Below are 21,889 nucleotides of genomic sequence, written 5' to 3' on the forward strand. Positions count from 1 at the left end.
GAATTATCATAGTTGAGTATATATAGTTGCTATTATCACGAGACTGTAATTGTATTGTTATAATTTGTTATAGGTTTGTCGGTGCAAAAGGTAATATAGTATATGTCTTAGTAATTTTGTACATATGATATGTTTCTATCACATCACAATGTTAACTAGGCCAATAGAACTAAAATGTCATTACCTTTTTAATCATTTTAAAAAGAAAACTGTTACAATATCGTAAGTTACTACATTATTTTTTTAAAAAAATTGTACCTTACCTTATATTTGATTAGAAGTTGAACTTACTAAACACAAGGTACAACGTTATATTACACATGATATTATTAAACCAAATTATTGTACAAATGTACAATTTGCTTTAAAAAGACATGAGAGTAAAAGCATTGTAACAAATTTCTTAAAGGGGTTTGGTTTTTTTAGGTCAATCTCACGTACCTTGGATGTGGGGACTTAAGGGATTTGGGGGGGGGGGGGGGGGGGGGGGAGTGTTCCTTTTATTTATTGGCTCTATAAATTTCAATATCATTGAACAACAAAGCTTATAGACAAACTTTGATTCCTTGCCTCCTATTTGCTTCAAATTCTCTCTCTCTCTCTCATACATTCCCTCTTCACTTAAACTCTTCTTCATTCTAAACTGAAGCTCCAATGGCGATCTTCACCATTCTCTTCCATCTTCTTCTCCTCATCTCCTTGCCACTCGCTGATGCAAACTCAGAAGGTATATATGTAATTAAGTAGTTTTTGATTGCCTACAAATATATAATAATAGTGTTTGGTTTATATAGTTTGAAGCTAGCTAGCTAGGTAGAGTAATAATAATGGAGAAATGGGATTTGCAGGAGATGCTTTGTATGCACTGAGAAGAGCAGTGAGAGACCCTAATAATGTTCTGCAGAGTTGGGATCCAACGTTGGTTGATCCTTGTACTTGGTTTCATGTCACCTGCAACTCTGACAATAGGGTCACTAGGCTGTAAGTGCCCCCCATTCTCCTTATCTTCTCTATATTTTGTTAAGTTGTACCTTATGTTTTGTTAAGATACATAAACAAATAGTATAACTTGTAAAGCATAATGTTCAACTCTCCAAAGTATACAGTATTATAGTTTGTTCGAAAACTTGTTAACAAACTATCAAAACATTCATACAATAATATGTTAATAATGTCGTATGTTTTGTAAAACTGTACATTGTGGATTGTTAACTGTATATAGGAAAGAAGTACAACTTGTTAAGCATAAGGTACAACTCTGCAAAACACTGTTTGAAAACTTGTTAAAACCAACAAAATACGCATTCAATAATATGTTTATAATGCTATATGTTTTGTAAAAATGTGTCCTGTGGTTTTTGTTAACGACTTAACGGTGTATAAGAAAATAGTACAACTTGTTAAGCATAAGGTACAACTTCACAAAGCACAGAATATCGTAAAATAAAATATGGTTCTGGCATCTGGGGTGGGTCCATTGTACGTGTTCACACTTCTTTGACGTACCAGAGTTTGTTCGAAAACTTGTCAAAGTAGACAAAATATTCATACAATAATATGGTTAGTAGTACCATGTACATTTATGGAATTGGGTATTAAAAAGTGAATAGCTGGTGACAGTGATCTGGGAAACGCAAAGCTGTCGGGGAATCTGGTACCGGAGTTGGGGAAGCTGGAGCATCTTCAGTATCTGTGAGTTCACTTTCTTCTTTTAAGAGACTGTTAGGAAGGTTTCAGGTTCAAGTCTCATCCTAGTCGACCATAATTTTTATTAAGACGGAACATAAATTTCGATTCGGATCAGTAAATATGGTGGGTGGGTTTCCCTGATAATGTGGTAATGGTGACAGGGAACTATACATGAACAACTTGGAAGGACCCATTCCAGAAGAGTTTGGTGGGCTCAAGAGTCTTGTGAGCCTTGATCTTTACCATAATAACCTCACTGGCACCATCCCTCCTTCCCTCTCCAAACTCTCCAACCTGCGCTTCATGTAAGTTAAAAGAAGTAAATACTATGGTCCCCTTCATAATTTGTCACACCCTTGGTGGTTGCCACACACTTAATGTTACATATTTCTTTCCAGGCGGCTGAACGGCAACACCCTAACTGGAAGAATACCAAGACAACTTACCAAGCTTGCAAATCTCAAGATTCTGTAAGTTCTCTCACTCTTACAACGAATCCATTTTAAAGACTCGGTAGGCATAACGTTGTCGGTCTTGTGTGGCAGGGACTTGTCGAGTAATGACTTGTGTGGTACGTTTCCAACAACGGGTTCTTTCTCAAAGTTTAACTCTGAAAGGTGATTCAACAATCTGCAGGACTTTGAACATAATCTGGGTTTATAGCAGTTTTTCTGCAATTTATTTGACACTTTTGTTTTCCTGTTGGACACCAGCTTTCTGAACAATCCAAGGTTAGAAGGGCCTGAACTGGTGGGTTTTGTGAGATACGACGTTGGAGGATGCAACTGAAGATCAGATTAGAAGCCAAGTCAAACTAATATTAGGAAAAACAATCTGCTGTAACATAGTATATGCTAATATATGCTTCTGCTAATGAAGCTATAAAAAAAAAAAAAAAAAAAAAAAAAAAAAAAAAAAAAAAAAAAAAAGAGGTTTTCTCAAGCATCCAAAATGTTCTTTGCACCCAATCAACAAACAGTAACTGTTACCTGGGTAGAGCATAATTTTCGTACCTGAATATCATAAGTTTAATTATAGTTAACATTTTCTCGATCGAACTTGTGCACATGATCTTTCTAGTGGGGTGTACTTCTCTTATATGGTTTGAAGACTATTACACAAGAGCGATATTTACCTAGTACAGACTCTCAAATAGTGGAAATAGGTTTCTCTCATCAAAAAATGTAGATATACTAAAACGGTATAGAGATCATAACACTGGCAATTTAACAGTTAAGAGGAATCATAAAGGACTTAAGTTGCATCAAACCTTAGGCTGCTTTTTACTCCAATTCTCCTTTCTCTAAACAATGGAGAACTTTTCCAATTAGTAAACACAGCTTGGATAAAAAGGGGAAGGAAGATGACAGAAGCAAATGAAATTAATGATTGAAATTCATAGTAGATTGCAAAATTTTTCTAATGTTGGCGTATAATTTTGATGCCTTTACACCTGTAATTCAGCTATGAAAAGCAAGAGAGAAGACAAACAAAATGGATATAACTAGTAAACACAACGTATATACAGATTTTCACAATTGCACCTGTACCCAGCAAGCACAGAGAAAAATTGACCCTACATGAGCATCATTTCTTACAGAATGCACCCCTGCAAGAATACACATAAAGTCATAAAGTCAGAGGAAAGCAGTTCAAAAGGAATAATAAGTGCCATTATTTTTTTTTGGTACAAGCAAATAGAGAGAGTTGTATCACTATGCAGATATATTTTTGTATGATACAAAGACAAGAAACACTGAGCAATGCCCCACGCCCCACTTCCCAATCCCCATAGAATCACAGATGCTCACAGAGTAAGAAGGTAAATACAGGGTAAAAAATGGAATTTCATTAGAACATCCATGGTGTGCTAAGTACACTAGGCACAGTTGGATAGATAACAAGAACTTGTAGCCTCCTAGGTAATGCTATCAAATTAGAAATGTAAATGCTCAAGTTTAAGTAAAAATCAATTTGATCACCAACAAATTTTCTTAACTACATGATACTTAATAAACATTTGGTTTTTTTTTTTTGGAAAAATTTTATACAAAACACCAGTGATTTTGTTAGTTACCTTCATTTGTTATGAAAGATCAGGTAGCAGGGGGTGAAGGCTCTACAGAATTCGATATGGCTACTGGAGTCAAAGGAGGTGAAGCAAAATCTTTTGATGGCTTAGATACATGTGCTGTTTCTATTTGGCTACTGGATGGTATGGAATAACTACGAGGGAGAACTGGAGGTGGCATTGGAAGTGTAGATGCAACTGGAGACACTGAGGCTTTATTTGTAGGAGAAGGTCCTGGACCCCTAGACACCAAAGGCCCTGAATGAACAATGCCACGTAAGGGTCTCGTGGAGGGCAAATGGGCTGGAGGCCTAGGCAATTCATGTAGCTCACTAATTTTAGGTGTTGAAATGCAAGAAGGAGAAGCATGTGAGCCCAGTTTTGGAGTTGATGAAGATTGGGATAAAGGAGTACGCAAGAGAGGCCCAGAAAATTGAGGGAACCCTTGAAAGACCACTGAACCACTGGCAGAAAAATGGGGATTGTTTGGCCCTGGCTTTCCAATCAATGGACCAGAAAAGGCTTGCCTTTTGGCCTTTTTAGCATCAGATGCTGCAGATGGATCAAGCTGTGGTGATGAGTGTGCAGACGGATCAAGCTGTGGTGATGAGCGTCCTGACAATGGAGGAGACAATCTGCTGGGTTTTGGATTATTGTCACCCTGTCTGAGAATTGGTTGTGCATTAAAGATCATAGGCCCAGATAACTTCTCAGCTGGCCCAGGTTTTTCATACTTGTTCTTATCCAAAGGAGACGAATGCCACAAGTTAGCTTTACTTCTCAGGTTTGGTTGCCTTGTTTGTGGAGCTTCAAGATTTGATTTCACTGAAACTGAAGTCTCTGTCTTGACTGGTGTGGGCAACACGTAAGAATGAATCTTGTATGCGGGTGAAGAACTAATTGGTATAGCCCGTTCAGTTGGATCATGTTTCAATTCAGTATGGAGTGGTGCAGATTTGCTGCTTACACGAGTCTCTCTGCGGAAGGCAAAAGGGGTACCACCAATATTTCTTTCTAAATTCTCCTGTAGATGTTCATAGGGGAAAAAATTTGAAGTCCAAAACATAGTAAGGCTGTGTTAGAGATCTGCTGATACTTGAAACAAAAAGGAATGTCGATTGCACTAGCAGTTAATGCTTAAAAAAACAAAACAAAAAACAAAAACAAAAACAAAAACCAACAACAACAACAACAAACAAACAAACAAATTAGACCAAGAGGTATAATCAAATTTAGATTCATTTCCTACTAGACACCAATTTATTTCAAGAAACTTCCTACAAACATGAAATAGCATGCAAATATGGATTCTGCTACTGCCATTAGCTAGATTAAATCTAGGTGGTAAATTAAATTAACAAATCTCTTCAACCATAAAGAAGAAAGAGCATGAGTGTATATTGAGCAAATGAAAAGATTGGAAAATTTCTTTACCTTTGCTAAATCAGGTTTAGCAACTTGAGGGAATGTGACATCCGTGTTATCCAACTGCAAAAATATTCTATCTTTTAGCAATCAATCAAGATAACGAAGAAAAATTTTGCCCAAAAAAAATTAAAAGTCTCAAATGTTGTTATTCTCCATAATGGAACCCAAAAGCAAAATTTTCATACTAAATCCATCTCACTACTTAATATGTAGAGACTTGTATGTTGGTATTCAGCATCCCACTCTCCCTAAACACACCAAGAGGGGCAGAGAGCTTAAAAACCAATTTTCAGTACTTCCTAGGGAAACTAAGCTCATGCTGACATAAAAATAAATAAATAAATGGAACTTAGATCGGCTTCATTCCCTGATGCAGATCTCAGATTCTCTCACATTTATAAGTAATAGCCCTTCTCCATTGTTTCATGGTATAAACAACCCCTAGACACCAACTACAAGAACTGTTCAGCCATCATCAATGCCTTGCAAGCAACAGCATTTACCAAAAATCCATGTTATAACAATATAACTTATAAATATCGGCATCAAGTCCAGTTTCCTAAATCAAATGTTCCTTTGGATTATTTATTAGCACTGGTTTCTAATTCTACTACTAAAACTTGTTCCACGTCAGTAAAAAGCTAGACAAAAGTCTCACCTCCATTGAGTTGGCTGATACATATTCCAGTTCATTCTGACCATGGTCAAAACTTAATTCACCATCATGTGATTCAGAGTCATCTTTAGAATCATGGTCACCATCATTTACAGCATCATCCTCCTCCTCATCATCTTCAACCCCACTAAAGGGGTAATCAATATATTGCTGTTCAGTGACCAATTTGACATGTGGCTCAATCTCCTCAAGATATTTGAGAGCCTTCCTGAAGAACGACATCTACTAGGAAGAAAAAAATAAGCATTTTAATTATCATCCAACATGAAAGGTGCAACAAATTTATTTTTTCCATGATACTGAAGCCTGAAAGAAAGGAAAGTACGTAATTTAACATAAAAAAGGAACCTGAGCTGCATGGTGCCTAGCAGCTTGAGTTAGAAGACTGCGGGATTGTCCTTGTCGGAGGGACTTCATGCGCAATACAAAGACATTTGCTCCCTCATCATATTCATCATAAGCTGCTTGCAGTTGGTGAGAAGAAAAACACTCCCCTTTGGCTGCTCTTAGATTTCCCTTCTCTGTATACTTTTTGAACAATTGATCATATGATTCTCTGGAGATCCATAAGCCAGAGTAAGAATAAATCTAAGTAGATAATACTACACATGAGAGTGATGACACTAGTTTGCACCTTTTTTCATCACACTGTCTCTTCATGTCCTGCACAAAAGAAAAACCATAACTGCTGAAGAAAAAGTTCAAGATAATGGAGAAGTAAAGCAAACTAAAAACTGAAAATGGAAGAAACAGAAGAAAGGTTTTTGCACCTCAAGCCAACAACAAGCTCATTATGTAAAAACAATTGAGGTTTACATAGACAAACCTCAACAACGTTTAGTTCATTGATGAGGGAATCTGAAGGGACTGTGATTGTCTGGTTAATATGTGAGCGCTGGAAACAGAAAGCAACAAATTATTAGAAGGGAAAATTTAAATGTAAAAAAATCTAAAATGATTCACACAAGTCTGAGTACTCACATAACTATCTAAAAGTTTGTGGAGCCGAAACTGCACTTTGCCCAGCATCAGCAACACTTTACCTGTATAGTAAAATAAATAATTCAACATGGAGATCAAATTAAAAATAAATGACTAAGTGTGCATTGCATCTATTTTGGACATTGAAACAGACCAAACTGCAAATTGCATCCTACGAACATTACCTTCACTTAAGAAAATATTGAATTCAATTACAAAGAGCTAAATGACCATTAGATCTTCTTCCTAACTCGTGTTGAAGAAAGTTTAAAAGAATATATATTTCCATAATCCAAAATAAATATCATGATAGCACTTCTTAGTTCTTACCAGTTTCTTCGTCATCACTCAATGATGTCTTTTCAAGAATACATTCACCCATTTCTTGTAGTGACTCTGAAAATTCTGAAAATATACAAGTTTGTTAAGAAAATTTCCACCAAAATGGCAACAAAAGGAGTATGCTGCATAACAAGAAAACCAAGTGATTGGTGAAAGATATAACCAACATGCAGCAGACATGACCTTAACATTCGAATTTGTTGGCAGATAAAAGGCCAGATTAAATGTCCAATAACAGGGATGGCTTCTAATTAGAGATGAAAAGCTAGATTAAAGGTCCAACAAAAGGATTGGCAGTGGTCTATAGTTTAACCTCAAAAGTTCTAATGACAAAGCCATCTCTGAGTAAGCTTAACTATCATAGAGAATGACGGATTGACGGGTTCAACAATAAAAATAACTATGCATATAAATGATATATACCAATTGAAGAGCTGTACACTGACAAACATGTGAAATTAGTACTCAAGCATCCAGATGAAAGGCATACACAACAGCTCTATTTTACTGTAAATGAGTAAAACCATCCATATGTATTAACCTCTGTGAACTAGATAACCAATAGTAGTCAAACAAATTCTTTATGACATGATGACATTAGCTTTTTTATTTTTTTTGATAAATCATTGCAAGGTTCTAAGGGTTATATTTTCATTGAACCTTAAGTCTTGCAAGAGGCCGATATTAGTCTTCCATTTAAATGTCCAGAGGCCATGATGACATTAGCTGTTTTGTTTAATGAATCATCACAAGGTTCTACGGGGTATATTTTCCTCGAATCTTCAATCTTGTAAGGGATCCATTAATCTCCCTTTTAAATGTGAAGAGGCCTATGTGCATCCATCAATGATTTATTTATTTATGTTACTGATGCTCTGACTTGCAACTGCAGGGTGGAAATTACTATTGCACCTTACTTTCCGTGCGAACTGATTTCAGTAAATCAGCGAGTTCAATGAGAAAGCAGAAGTGGTTCTATCTTATTACTGTTACGCTATCAACCACATCAAAAATCTCTTAGCCAATTTTTCAAACATCAGTTGCAGACAATAACTCAATGCTTATATCAAGATATAGTGTTTATCTGACCCAAGCTTGAGCTTCTTGAAAAAGTGGTCTAAAAAATCAAATTTGAAACTTCATGTGGTCTTTATATCTAATCTAGCCTTAAAAAGTTATTTTTTGGTAGATAAGATACAGGAGAATAGAGTGAGAAAATAGAATGATATGATAATTTAATAAATACCATATACACTGTTTGTTGTTGCAGCAGCAGCAGAAAGCAATCCATCATAGCAGTCTCTCATGTCTACCATATCCTGAAGAAAAACAAATACATCTCTTTAAGAGTAATAATAGAGTAATAGACTAATACTGTAATACACTATTTCCAGATGAAATCAATAACGTATGGCTCTACACATCTCATAGACATAAGTTTAATATCAAATTTGTTCAGAGAATAAATGAACAAATATGTATAAGGCAGCTTTATTAGGCGGGAGTTCAAGGATAGAAAACGGCAATATGGAAGTTGATTACAATATAAGACTCCCAAAAAAAAAAAAGGGACCCACAGAAACCATTGAAAACCAACATTGGCACCTCAGTGACTGTTAAGATGATGCTCAATATGATACACCATCACTGGTGCTACACATGTTTGCTATTCAAGATACATAGCTCCAATGCACTCAACACAAAATGGGGTTAGCCATCTGTGTTTCACAGTGGCCCTCAAACTCTAAAAAGGAAAAAGAAGATTTCTCCTTTACTCTTTTTTTATACTTTCTTCATGACCAATTTTTGTGCCAAGAAAAGCCAGAACAGCATCTGGAAAGGCATAAATCATAACGCACACGACCTTTTCAAGGAAAATTCATTACCAATTAATTTGAGAAAACAACATGTGTATATTACAGCTAATCGAAGTCTTAATTGCTCCAAAACTTCCTACCAAAATAACCATTTCACAGCAAATCTCAGTTTCCAGAGATACAGTGAATAAACCTTCTTAAGTCTATCAAATTTCATACCAAATATAAACAAACAGAAATCTGAGAACACTTCTTAAACTTCGTTTTAGATCAAGACAATATCCGACCCAATTACGAGGTTAAAAACAACAAAACCAGTCCTTTACCTGCAAATCCTTCACTGCTTTGCTTAACAACGCTATTCAATTACTAGATAACGCAAGGAAATTAAGGTAGAAAGAAAAAAACTTGAAGTCCAAAAAACCTGTGTAGCTTGAGCTAACTCATCTGCTTGAGTCAACGATCGAATCCTACGTTCTCTTCTCTCGTGCCTAGTCGCAGCAAATCCTCGCAGTGTCTTCAATGGCGTCTTCATCATCTTCTTCTTCTTCTCTAAACGCGCACAGACCGAGACTGCGTGTGCGTCTGTGTGTGTATATATAATATCTACTCCGATTCGTATAATTATACAAGTATGTGTCAAAATCGGAACAGCGGAACAGGGAATTGCAGGCCGGTTGAATGATATCTAAACTGTTTCGAAAATGAAAACCTAACTATAGAGACAGAGACCATGAAGACTTGAAGGGTCAAAAAGATGGATGCTTCGTTTACAACTGCCAACTCGTCTATTCCACCATTACAGCGACTCGTCCCTTTTTTGAGGTCTACGTAAAGTAGTTTTCCGAGACAATTTTGTTTTATACTCTGTGATAAAATTCTGTTAAAAAAGACATTTTTAATTTTAAAAGAGAAATCCCCACCAAAAAAAATTTAAAAGAGAAATGATTATGTTTTGACTAAGAATTTAATGTGTAGAACAGCTAATGGAATAATTTTGGCAAATTCAAACACAAGACAGATGGGTCAAATTTTTTATAAGCATTATATTTTTTTTCATATAAATAATTAAATATTCCAATTTTAATTATAAGTCATTTTTTAAATCTTAATATTATATTTTTTTATTAAGGATGTGTTTTGAAATTAGGAAAATAATTTCTGGAAAATGAGTTAATTTTTAAAAATATTTTCATTTTTAGTGTTTGATTGTATTCCATAAATATGTCTTGGTGTATTTGGTTCTTTTTAAAATAAATGAATAAAATTTATAATTAAACATTTTAATTGTTTTGTTTAGAATATAACTACACTCAAAAGTATTAGTATAACATGATTAGATTTTACACTTTTCCTTATAAATAACAAATAATTTTGTCCTGATTAGTATTAGATTTTCTAGCATAAATATTACATTTCTATCATGTCCGACCCGCCTAATAGATAAGGATTCGTGAGTGAGCTCGCAAGAAAGTCACTCAATATTTATTTTTATTTGATTTATAATTAATATATTTATTTTTGGAATAAGCTTTTTAAAATTTTTATTATTATTCTGGGAGTTAGTTGATATTTTAGATCAAACTAGAAGGAGTACACCCGGTTATTACAAGCTAATTTTCAACTTGGCACCACATTGGGACACCGAATTTATCTTCTTCTAGAATATGTAAGAGGTCAACAGGGGTATTGAGGATTGGTTGGTATTAATGCATAATTTTTTATTTTAGATTTATATTTCACAATTATCGGCTTATTATATTTTTTATTCGATAAGTAGATTCATGAATTAATTCTTTTTTTATTTGTGCTAGATTTATAGGTGGCAACCCACTTTATATTTAAAAAAAAATGTTATATATACATGACATTGTTCGTGGTTTATATTTGTAAATGAGCACAATGTGTGATTAAGAAATGTCTAATAATAAAAACTATATAGAGTAAAAGTATTACATGATTGAAATTAATTTTTTTAAAACAGAGTTTATATTTTTTTTTATGTTAATTTATTATGTTCTTTAAAAAAATATATTTAGTATAAATTTGAGGCTTTAAGGTAGGTATTATACATAATTAATGATGCTTTAAAAAAAATGTTGGATGCACATGCACTCTTCCAAATCTTGTACACATGCGTTGGATAAGAAATTGACCTTGATCTGATGTTTATGTTAAAGAGCAAATGCATGTTCCACGAGAGATAATTGAGAAATGATAGCAATTCATTTTGTCATAGCTTGTGATGTTAGAGTATCTCTAATAGTGTATTTTGTTAAGTTTTTAGAATAATAAAAATTGATGTTGAGATTTTTGGACAAATAGGAGCTTGATTTTTCATTAGACTTTTCTCCTACAAAATTTTTAATTTTTGAAAGAAAAAAAAACGCTAGAAGACGCGTTTGGAGCGCACTACGCGCCCCCTGGGGTGCGGCTACTCAGAAGAAATGACTATTGTTTAGTCCTCTTTTATTTTTATCAGATTTCTTTCCTTCTCCGACCTCTCTCTTAAGTGACATCTCAAAAAAAAAACAAAAAAAAAAAACAAAACAAAAAAAAACAAAAAACAAAAAACAAAAAAACAAAACTAAATACTATTGGAGTATTGGATTTGGAAATACTTAACAATAGTGAGTTTTTAGGGAGTGTTTCAGCTTTGTGTTTTTTAGGCCGGTGGGGGAGAGAGTTCTACAAGAGAGGTTTTGCCGTTTTGACAAAGGTAAAGTTGTTGAGAAAAAAATGCAAAGTCAAAGTTAAATACCTTTTTTTTTTTTTTTTTTTTTTTTTTAGTTTTCATTATCGTGATCATTTATTTTTGGATTTATTTCCACCATATATTGGTAAGTTATTAAGATCTATTATTATAGCATGTGATTTATATTCACATGACTTGTACTATTTAAACGATAATATAATGAGTTCATACATCAAACATATATTGTTCTCTTTCTTGTTCCTTTATTATTTTGAGTATGATGTGTAAGTTTCAATAGACAAAGATTGTTGTATTAATTTATGTGAGTGATACCATTATTGTGAGCCTGCACTAATAACTGCAAATTTGTTTCTATGGATGTGGTTATACGACATAACATTATTCCCTAACAAACGTTATGTTACATTCGCAAAACGTGCACCCCTAGTAGATGTATGCCTTTCTTAGGTTTGGTGACAAATTTTTTTCCTATTGTTTTTCTTTCCTTGTTGTCCGCCCTAAAACTAACAAAAATCCAAATAAAAACTAAACCATCGTTTATTTTGTTAATGTTAGCAAGAATGGTGTCAACTTTCACCTAGTTGACACTTGGCACGAAGATAAAAGGAAAAAAATATCATATATATATATATATATAAACTAATTAAAATCTATATTAATTAAGATTGAACAATAATTAATTCTAAACAAATCAGGTAAATCATTTATCAAGTCAATCTTTTATGAAACTAATACAATAATTTTATAAATATGCAATATACGTATTTTACTTGATCATTCACGAATGATTTGTGAAGTACAATTAATTGCAGCTAGCAAGTGATTTGAAAGTGACTTAAATGCTTACCAACTACCAATTCAAGGGTGGGCAGCTAGGATTGCTTGCATAAATTGTTCTATCTATCATAAAAATATATTCATGAGACTTTTTATGGATAATGTCAAAACATGCCTTTTCCCTCCCTATATCTAGAGGTCAGACCTTCAATAATATACGGAGTAATTCTCATAAACTCAAGATCAACATGAAATGCAGGACAAATAGCCATCAACAATTATAAATTAATTCAGAAAACGTATTTATGATATGCAGGCCAAATATCCAAGAATAAAATGCAGGCCAATATATGCATTCTTGGCTTAGCTTCAAACTTTGAACGTGTGCAAGTCCATATTGAAGTATATATTGTGGGCAGCTTCGAGAATGAATCATATAATAAGTCAGCAAGCTAATTAAGTTAAGATTATTCCATTGGTCGCCCACGTCAATATTATGATCAAAAGCCTCTGACCAATACTCTGTCGGGCATCCTCCTAAATTCTTTGTCGGGTCTGAATGTAAAATTGTTGATTTGATAATCAAAAAATTATAAAATGGACTCTTATTGAAAACAACCTATTAATGACCTTCTTGGTTTGAATTAGTCAGTTATAGACAATTTAAGTTGGTTTATCTTATTGTGCTCATTTGCTGACTAAAGTTATAATGTGGGATTTTATTCAGTGCACATTCTCAGATATCGTGAATATTCATCCTCACAAAAAAAAAAAAAAAAAAAGAGAGTAATATTGCATATACTCTACTTTATATTCCCACTAAGGTGTCATGTTCTAATTGATATAAAAAACAGTGGGCCACTTATTTTATTAATCCACCGTTCTTTATCCAATAAAATTTATACACGTTGCGGGAGTACATTTATAATTTAAAAAAAAAATTAAAAACTTAACATCGAACTAAGTCACTCTCTTGATTGATTGAGCTCATTGTAAAGAATTTTTATAGTACAGTTTACACGGCGTGGGATTGGTTTGACACGGAGAAACATTTGATAGGGATATTTAGTTTAATCGGTGTGGAATTGAAGATATAAAGAATTCTTAGCTATGAAGAAATTGGGGGCCATGTGAATTAGCATTTATTCGCTAGGGCACATGTGATTAACAATAGTACTTGTAATTGTTAAGGAATTGTTTAGGTTTGAATTTTTTAGCACTTATTTATTTATTTTAAAATTCTATATTAGAGTTTCAATATCAATATTATATTCATTGTATAGTATTATATTATTATAATAGTGTTTTTATATGATTATCTTAATAAAGGGCGGTCGAATGATTTGTGTATTGAGTTGAAAATGTTACGTTCTTTCAATTTGAAATATTATTACTGGTCAAGCATTAGAATGGAGAAGTGAGGTTTGAATATTTTATTTTTAGAAAATAAATATATTTGTTTATAGCTTGATATATATATATATATATATATATATATATATATATATATATATATATATATATATATATATATATGTGTGTGTGTGTGTGTGTGTGTGTAGTTTAGTGATTATATATTGTTATAATTCATGTCACGGTAATTGATTCAAACTATTGGACTAGTTTTAACAGATTTAGGGTGTGTTTGGTTTGCACATGAGAATTGAAATCGAAATGAAAAATCAAATACTTGAAATGTTAAAATAGTGAAGAAACATAATTTGACAGCCTCGTTTGTACAAATAAAATAGAATTAATGCCACATGAGATCCTCCGAGTATAGTGATTTTGTCATGTTTAGTTCTAAACTTTCAAATTGACCACATATGGTCCTTCGACTTTTAAATTGTTACCCTCCGTAGTCCAAGTTAACCATCAATGATTCTTCAACTTTCAAAATTTAACCAGTTGTGATCCTCCTGGAAGGATTATGGGTTGTTAAAATTTGATAGTTGAAGGACCATAAGTGGTTAATTTGGACTACATATGGTAATAATTTAAAAATCGGATGACCACGAGTGGTCAATTTGAAAGTTTATGACTAAACGTAGCAAAATCACTATACTCAGAAGACCCCATATGGTATTAACTCAATAAAATACAATTTATAAAATAAATAAAATTTACAAATTTTGGTATTAAAAATCAATTGCAATTATAAACCTTCACCACAAAACTATTGTCATCTTTAATACATTGCATGTTTATTTTTAGTGTATTGTATGTTTATTTTTAGTAAATTTGTTACGGATTATATTTTAGTAAAAATTCATTTTTTGTGTGTTGTAATTTGTAAGTCAAAATGAACTTATAATAATATATTAAAAATAAAATTATAATATACTAAAATGTACATGTATCATACAATATAAGCATTGAAGAGAAAGCCTAACAGGACGTTTGGTTGGAAGGAAAGGAGTCGTAATTCGATGGGAATAAAGTATCAATTCAAATTACGCTGTTTGATAGGGATAAATAGAACTCTTGGAATTGAGAAAGAAATAAGTTATATAAAGACTAAAATACCAATGTGTAATAATAATAGTACTAATAATCAAGGGTAGTAGTGTCATTTCATCTATTTTTCATTTCTCACATCCATTGATTTGCAATTCGGCAAAATTGCAATTCCTTCCAACCAAACAATATAATTCACCATGTTCGTTGAATTTCAATTCAATTACAATCAAATTACAGTGTATCAAACCAGCCATAAATATCCCGTGGGACAAGCTCAATTAATTCGACTAATCATGTACAGATAATGAGTGAGATTCCCTCTTGGACGGAAACCTAATGTATATCATTCGTTATATCGTGCATCTCGCCCTACCCAAAACGACGTCATTTTGGTGCATTGTCCAAAAAATAAATAAATCCTCTGTTTCGAATACACATAAACTCATAACAGAATACACATAATATAACATGATATATAATACACAAAACTCTTAATTGAATATACAAAAATTCATAACACAATACACAGAAACTTTTAACTGAATACACATAATAAGATTTTGACCGTTTGAACGGACGGAGTGACGTAGCAATTGAAACGCGCGCGTTTTGGGCAAATTATGCCCTGGACCCGTGTCCACAATGAATTGTGGACACGGGCCCAAAACGACATCGTTTTTAAAAAAAAACGCGTCATTTAGTTAAAAAAAAAAATTCGCGCGCGTTTTGCCGTTAACGGCGTTATTTTTTTTTTTTTGATTATGAATGTACAGTTATGCCGTTATGAATGTACAGTTATGCCGTTATGAATGTACAGTTATGCAATTATGAAATTATGAACACAGAGCTCTAACATTATGAACTTACAATTATGAACATATATAGTGATAAAATTATGACCATGGAGCTTTAAAATTGTGAATATAGAGCTTCGAAGATTATGAATGTACAGTTATAGAGTTATGAATCTACAGTTATGGAGTTATGAATCTACAGTTATGAGATTATGAATCTACAGTTATGGAATTATGAATGTACAGTTATTGATCGAATTATGAACAAAAAGCTCTAACATTATGAACTTACAATTATGAACATATAGTGATAAAATTATGAACATAGAGCTCTAAAATTGTGAACATAGAGCTTCGAAAATTATGAATGTACAATTATGGAGTTATGAATGTACAGTTATGACGTTATGAATGTACAATTATAGAGTTATGAATGTACAGTTATAGAGTTATGAACGTACAGTTATGAAGTTATGAATGTATAGTTATTAACATATAGTAATAAAATTATGAACATATACTTCTATAACAAAGTGATCTGAAATTTAAAAAAAAAAAAAAAAAAAAAAGGAGATAACAGTGCCTAACGGCACTGTTACCCGTGTCCAGCAAGCATGCTGGACACGGGTCCAAGACATAACGATTGCGCCTTTTGTGCCTGGGTGCACATGGTGGTGCACGATATAAATTGCCAATGTGTGCAATCGTTATGCTGTGCATCCGTATGCACCATGCATGGTGCATACGGATGCCAAAACGACGTCGTTTTATTAAAAAACGCGCGTCTCCCCTGTAAAAAAAAATTAAGTTCGATTCCCAGCAACAACATTATATTGTTCATTCATTCTGGAATTTTAGTTCATAGATTATGGAATTATAGTTCATTGATTATGGAATTATAGTTCATCGATTATGGAATTGTAGTTCATCGATTCTGAAATTTTAGTTTATAGATTATAGAATTTTAGTTCATTCATTCTGGAATTTTTAGTTCATAGATTAGATTATGGAATTATAGTTCATCGATTATGGAATTATAGTTCATCGATTATGGAATTTTAGTTCATATGTTGTTGCTGGGAATTGAACCTGATTTTTTTTTTTTAAGGGAAGACGCGCGTTTTATTAAAACGACGTCGTTTTTGCATCCGTATGCACCATGCATGGTGCATACAGATGCACAACATAATTTGCCCAATGTGTGTATATACATAAAAGTCTAAACAATTAATATTGGCCCAACTCACTGGTTAGCCCAAAACAATATCCACAGCCCAACCGTTGAGTCACCACCGGTAGTTGTTGCAAAGTCTCCATCTCGCCGGTCGCCTCCTACCATCTCCTATACAATTTCGACTGCGACGCATTCGCCGGACAAAGAGAGAATGGCATCGGCGTGGGGGGCATTCTGGGGGACCAGGGTGATGGAAATAGTGAAGAAGCACGATTCCGGCGGCCTCGTTTGGAAGCGAATAAAGCTCACCACCACTCGCAAGGCCAACGCCAAGAAGCGCCTCCGTCGTGTTTGGCAGGTCCCCTCCTATCTTTCTCACTTCTCTAGCTGCAACTACGCTGATATTCTAATTCCTAGGGTTTAGGGGTTAGGGATTTTGATTATTCTTATTAGTTTCTGTCCTTGTTTGTGTTCTACGGATTCCAGTTGAGTATAAATTTGCATTTGTGCTTTACTTTACATATTGATATTGGTTTGAGCTTGTTACTTCCTTCCTGTCGTTTACTCTTGGCATTGTGGTTTCAAAGTTGTTATTCTTTCGAAGGTCGTCATTAACTGCATAGTTTCCTTAATGATTCATTATTGTATATCTTGAATTTAGCATACCATGATTACCACCCACGTTCATTAACTATACTGCTATGTTACAAATGTATATGAGCCTCAAATACAACTTTGGTTCTTTTTTGTTGATGTCTTTATTTGACAGTTCAAAGTAGATACTTTTAGTTTGCAAATTACTTATCTTCTCTAGATTGTGTGTCTAAACCCTTTTATTCTGGGTGTTATAGAAGTGCAATGTATTGGAGAACTATCAACTTTTACTGTTGCTTAAGCAACCACAACTAAAAACTTAGTTCAAAAGATGATTTTTACTTCATCTATTTTTTGTTTATAGAGTTCAAGAAATCAAGAGTAAAGAGAGCAGAGATGATTTTGGTAGAAGATAGTATGTCACATTGTCACACATAGATGATGTACCCTAACATATGATTCAATGATTGTCATATCCTTGCTGTCATGTGTCTTGTGTTTATACAAAAAGCCTTTTCACATGTATTCGTGCATTTTCAACATGTCTTGATAGTAGGTATGAAAATTGAAAAGAAATCAAAACCGCCTTTTCTTTAATTTAATAAAATGGGGAGCTCAAATGCATGAACCTCTCACTTTGCAAGTCCTGGAAATGGTTAAAGCATACAGTTTCTCTTGCATTGTAAAGTGGAGGTTTTTAGATCCTGAACATTTGGCCTTCATATACAATGTCACAACCTTCCTGTCATGCAAATTCTTACCTTGGGCTGAAATTGGAAAGAGTCGACAGATGGGATAAATTTTACTTAAGATTTATATTAAACCTACCTACGGAGATATATGCTTTTCTTTGTAATGTAGTTTAATGAGATAGGTAAGTAGAGTTACAATTCATCAATTCATGCAAGCACAATTTTTTATGCCTTTTGGTTGAGATGTCTATCCAATAGGTCTCTCTGTTTGCTTCTCTAAGATCTTTTCTGTAATTTGAGAGGCTATTATTTGCCATGCAGATGATGACATAACAGCTAGTTAACCTAGTTTTCTACAAAATGCTCACACGGTCACTAATTATTTTTGGCTAATATTTGCAATTGCCTCATATATATTTATGTGTATGTATTTTCATTTCACCTTATTGTCTTGTTTCCATAGAATCCCAAATATCAGTTTGTAACATTAATTGCTAATTAGTAATTACACGTAGGCAGACATGGTTTAATTGCATGAAATTAAAAAAATCTTATTCCATTCATTTGTTTGAATCACTGCTACAATTTTTCAGAATTATATTTCCTGATATATTGTTCGGATTATTCATGATCATTCACTGCCTCATGCCTTGTTGGGGGTGAAAATACATCATATTTTGGTGGGAAGTGCAAGAATCTCAAATGCATTGCCTTCACCATTTGAGCTATGGGTTTATGCGCATACTTCTTGATAAATACAAAATTTTAAATTGGATAATTTATCCTATGGAAAATTGCAATTTTGATCTTTCATTTATACGCCAATGGTCAAATCAATCCTTCAGTTGTTTACACGAGGCAATGTTGTCCCCAATAATGGTGATCTCAGTCCCTTGTAGTAACACAGTTGTTATTTCTTATTGGCAAGAATTCAAAACCTAAATTTGGCAGCACATTTTAGTAAACGTCTTTCTTTCTTTCTTCTCCACAACATCCTTCAACTAGCTTCCTTCTTCATCCCCTAAATTTGCACACACTAAGACATTTTGTGAATACCCGGTAAGGCAGTAAGTTGCAAGAAAAATAAGGTAGCCAGAATATCAAAGAAATAACCATACTATTCCTCTCTGTTTACTATTATTGTTTAATTGTTAATTTCAATTGGGATTCTGTTTAGGCTTAATTGCCAGAGTCTATGATGAAGATCCACCCATAGATTGTGTGTATATGGCTTTTCTTCCCCTCGAAAGGTGAATTCCATTCTATATCATCTGAGGTCTCCCTTTCTAGAGAAATATTATGTCATGAATCCTTCCCCAAGTTGGATTTTCATTTTCTCCCTCTGTCTATCTCAGAGATAGAAAGTTCCGTTGAGTCATTGTAAAGAGCAGTACTCCATCCATGATTCCTTCTTCACTGTTTTCAACCATGGTCAGTTCAATGGAATGAAGTTCACTATATCTTAATCATGTCCTTCCTCATCTCCTTTTTCCTCTTTATTTTCCTCATCTCTTCTTCATTCTCTTTACCGTTATAGTGAGATGAACTTGGAAGGTTGAAATGTTTCATGAGCATTTGAGCTCCTTAATGATTTTATTATTTGGAAAGTCAACACCTTGTTTACCTCCTTCGGATCCTAGATAGACATGAAGTTCACTCCTTAACTTGTCAAAGGCCACAATTTTGTCTCCTCAAACTGATACTTTGCTTTTGAGTGCTTCATCGGGAATTCTTGTTTTTTGGTTGTGTTCCTTTCATTTTACTTATTGGCTGTAGTTCTATGCTTATGTGCTAGAATTAAGAGCTTGGTTTTGTTTTGTTTTTTTTTTTTTTTGTTTTTGTTTTGTTTTTTGTTTTCAGGATTTAGGATTTAAGAGAGGAAAATGGGTAGATATATACTGGTTTTACTCCTAGATGGTTGTGATGTTTGTATTTTTCAAACAGAGTAGCTAGGCTTTGTCACCGTGAGGGACTGAAATTGCCACTTTTGGGAAAATTTTGGGGCAATATCGGCTTACGCCAACCATTGAGGGATTGAATTGACCATTGGACCATAATTCAAGGACCAAGAGTGTAACATTCCTTTTATCTTATGTCATCTAAATTGCCCAAAAATATGAAATTTTTGATATTTTTCTTACAGAATGAAGCTGTCCTCAGAGCCTGTTCTGAAGCTCCTCCCTCTGGAACTACACATGCTGGTGCTGGAGAAACTGATGCATCACAATCCACAAGCAAACAAGGTTAGCAGATGAGAAGAAAAAGTAGCACAATGCTTTGAGGTCATCTTTACATCTACCAAGCTGCCTTGGATAGAATGTGCTTGTTCTTGACATTATTATTTGCATGGGTTGATTAAACTTCATCTGTGGCAACTGATTTGCACAGAATCTTCTATGCTCTTCACGATGTTTAGTACCAAACCTTGATAGCAGACTTGTGTAGATTAAACTAAGGCCATAGTTTTCTATTTTCATTTTTAGTGCTTAAAATATAATTCGGTTAGTGTTATAATTGCTTGTTACACTTCGACAATAATTTTGTCTATTTATTGCTGTTAAATTGTTATTGCTAAGGTGCATTAGTTTTTTGTGCTACGGAACTTTTTATTATTTGACAGGAACTATGAAAAGTTTTTAGTGCTTAAAATATAATTCGGTTAGTGTTATAATTGCTTGTTACACTTCGACAATAATTTTGTCTATTTATTGCTGTTAAATTGTTATTGCTAAGGTGCATTAGTTTTTTGTGCTACAGAACTTTTTATTATTTGACAGGAACTATGAAAAGTTTTTAGTCACGTTCAGTTTCCTTCTCCCCAACCTTGTGTCCCTGTAATTCGATGTGAAGCTTGTGGCTGACTAGCTGTTACGTTTCAACATATGTTACCGCTGCAGAAGCAATCTTTTTGTCCTCATCTTTTGACAGCTCTTAGAAATAGATGGGTGGCCCCTTAATATTAATTAGATGTTGAAATTTGGGGTGCATAGAATAGTAATGCTATCTTCACTCAGGAAATTTCAACCATAGATAGGATGGTGTTGTGTTAGCCTAGTTGATGATGTGGTCCATCATCACTTGGAGAAGGAATATCAAATTGATGGATCAATAAATGGGGAAGTCACTGAAAGTTAGAAATGCGTCGAGCCACTCTATGAACCAAAAAGATTGATTGAGACATTGAGGAAGTTAGAATGCAACTTCGTGTTCCCTTTTGTGTAACGTCACGTTAAAAATAGGGTTTCTCAGCCATCACTCCTTGTGTTACCCTCTACTAGTACCTTCTTTTTTCCACTCACTGGCGTGTTTAACTGTTAGAGAGTTTGCCCTGTTAGAGACAGCCTCTCGGTGTCCATAGATATGGACACCGGGACACCCACGCCTTTTTCTTTGAGAAACTTATGCTGAATATGAATCATCAACTGTGAAGCTTCTTGATGATTGGACAAAAAGTTGTGAACTTGAAAAGTCTGCAACTTTTTGATGCTATGATTTGTCATCTGGTTGATGCTTCCATTCATGAAACAACTGAAAAGTTTTGTTCATACCTTCTCTCTCTCTCTCTCTCTCTCTCTCTGTTTTTAGTTTTACTTATCTGTTTATAAAAAACTCTTTTTAGTCCATCTTTGTGGGCTACTAGTTGGTGTGTCTTCATGTCCAAATTGGTTTTCTAGTTTG

At 33.8% G+C, this 21,889-nt stretch overlaps 3 protein-coding genes and 1 long non-coding RNA gene across 4 annotated transcripts; 2 read left to right on the forward strand and 2 right to left on the reverse strand.

The window, feature by feature from the left end:
* The first annotated feature begins 537 nt into the window (after nucleotides 1-537).
* LOC109176008 (somatic embryogenesis receptor kinase 1-like) lies at nucleotides 538-2,514 on the forward strand. The gene is made up of 7 exons (XM_019325410.1): nucleotides 538-727; nucleotides 849-981; nucleotides 1,621-1,692; nucleotides 1,851-1,994; nucleotides 2,088-2,159; nucleotides 2,235-2,306; nucleotides 2,403-2,514. Exons 1-7 carry the CDS (start codon nucleotides 655-657, stop codon nucleotides 2,476-2,478), a joined length of 642 nt encoding a protein of 213 aa, XP_019180955.1. The 5' UTR covers nucleotides 538-654; the 3' UTR covers nucleotides 2,479-2,514.
* Nucleotides 1,425-2,236, reverse strand: LOC109176009. The gene is made up of 2 exons (XR_002053336.1): nucleotides 2,136-2,236; nucleotides 1,425-1,983 (listed from the first exon to the last, which is right to left on the reverse strand). It is a non-coding gene; the product is annotated as an uncharacterized LOC109176009 (long non-coding RNA).
* A 516-nt stretch (nucleotides 2,515-3,030) lies between the features above and the next one.
* On the reverse strand, nucleotides 3,031-9,845 carry LOC109176006 (uncharacterized protein At2g33490-like). Its single transcript, XM_019325409.1, has 11 exons — nucleotides 9,429-9,845; nucleotides 8,434-8,506; nucleotides 7,176-7,250; nucleotides 6,846-6,907; nucleotides 6,691-6,759; nucleotides 6,499-6,527; nucleotides 6,213-6,420; nucleotides 5,847-6,086; nucleotides 5,195-5,248; nucleotides 3,767-4,784; nucleotides 3,031-3,298 (listed from the first exon to the last, which is right to left on the reverse strand). The coding sequence occupies exons 1-10, from the start codon at nucleotides 9,540-9,542 to the stop codon at nucleotides 3,786-3,788; spliced, it is 1,923 nt and encodes a 640-aa protein (XP_019180954.1). The 5' UTR covers nucleotides 9,543-9,845; the 3' UTR covers nucleotides 3,031-3,298; nucleotides 3,767-3,785.
* A 7,144-nt stretch (nucleotides 9,846-16,989) lies between these two features.
* LOC109175281 lies at nucleotides 16,990-20,779 on the forward strand. The gene is made up of 2 exons (XM_019324518.1): nucleotides 16,990-17,283; nucleotides 20,355-20,779. Exons 1-2 carry the CDS (start codon nucleotides 17,137-17,139, stop codon nucleotides 20,457-20,459), a joined length of 252 nt encoding a protein of 83 aa, XP_019180063.1. The 5' UTR covers nucleotides 16,990-17,136; the 3' UTR covers nucleotides 20,460-20,779.
* The last annotated feature ends 1,110 nt before the right edge of the window (nucleotides 20,780-21,889 follow it).

Source organism: Ipomoea nil, unplaced genomic scaffold (assembly GCF_001879475.1).
Source record: "Ipomoea nil cultivar Tokyo-kokei standard unplaced genomic scaffold, Asagao_1.1 scaffold0688, whole genome shotgun sequence".
NCBI lineage: Eukaryota > Viridiplantae > Streptophyta > Magnoliopsida > Solanales > Convolvulaceae > Ipomoea > Ipomoea nil.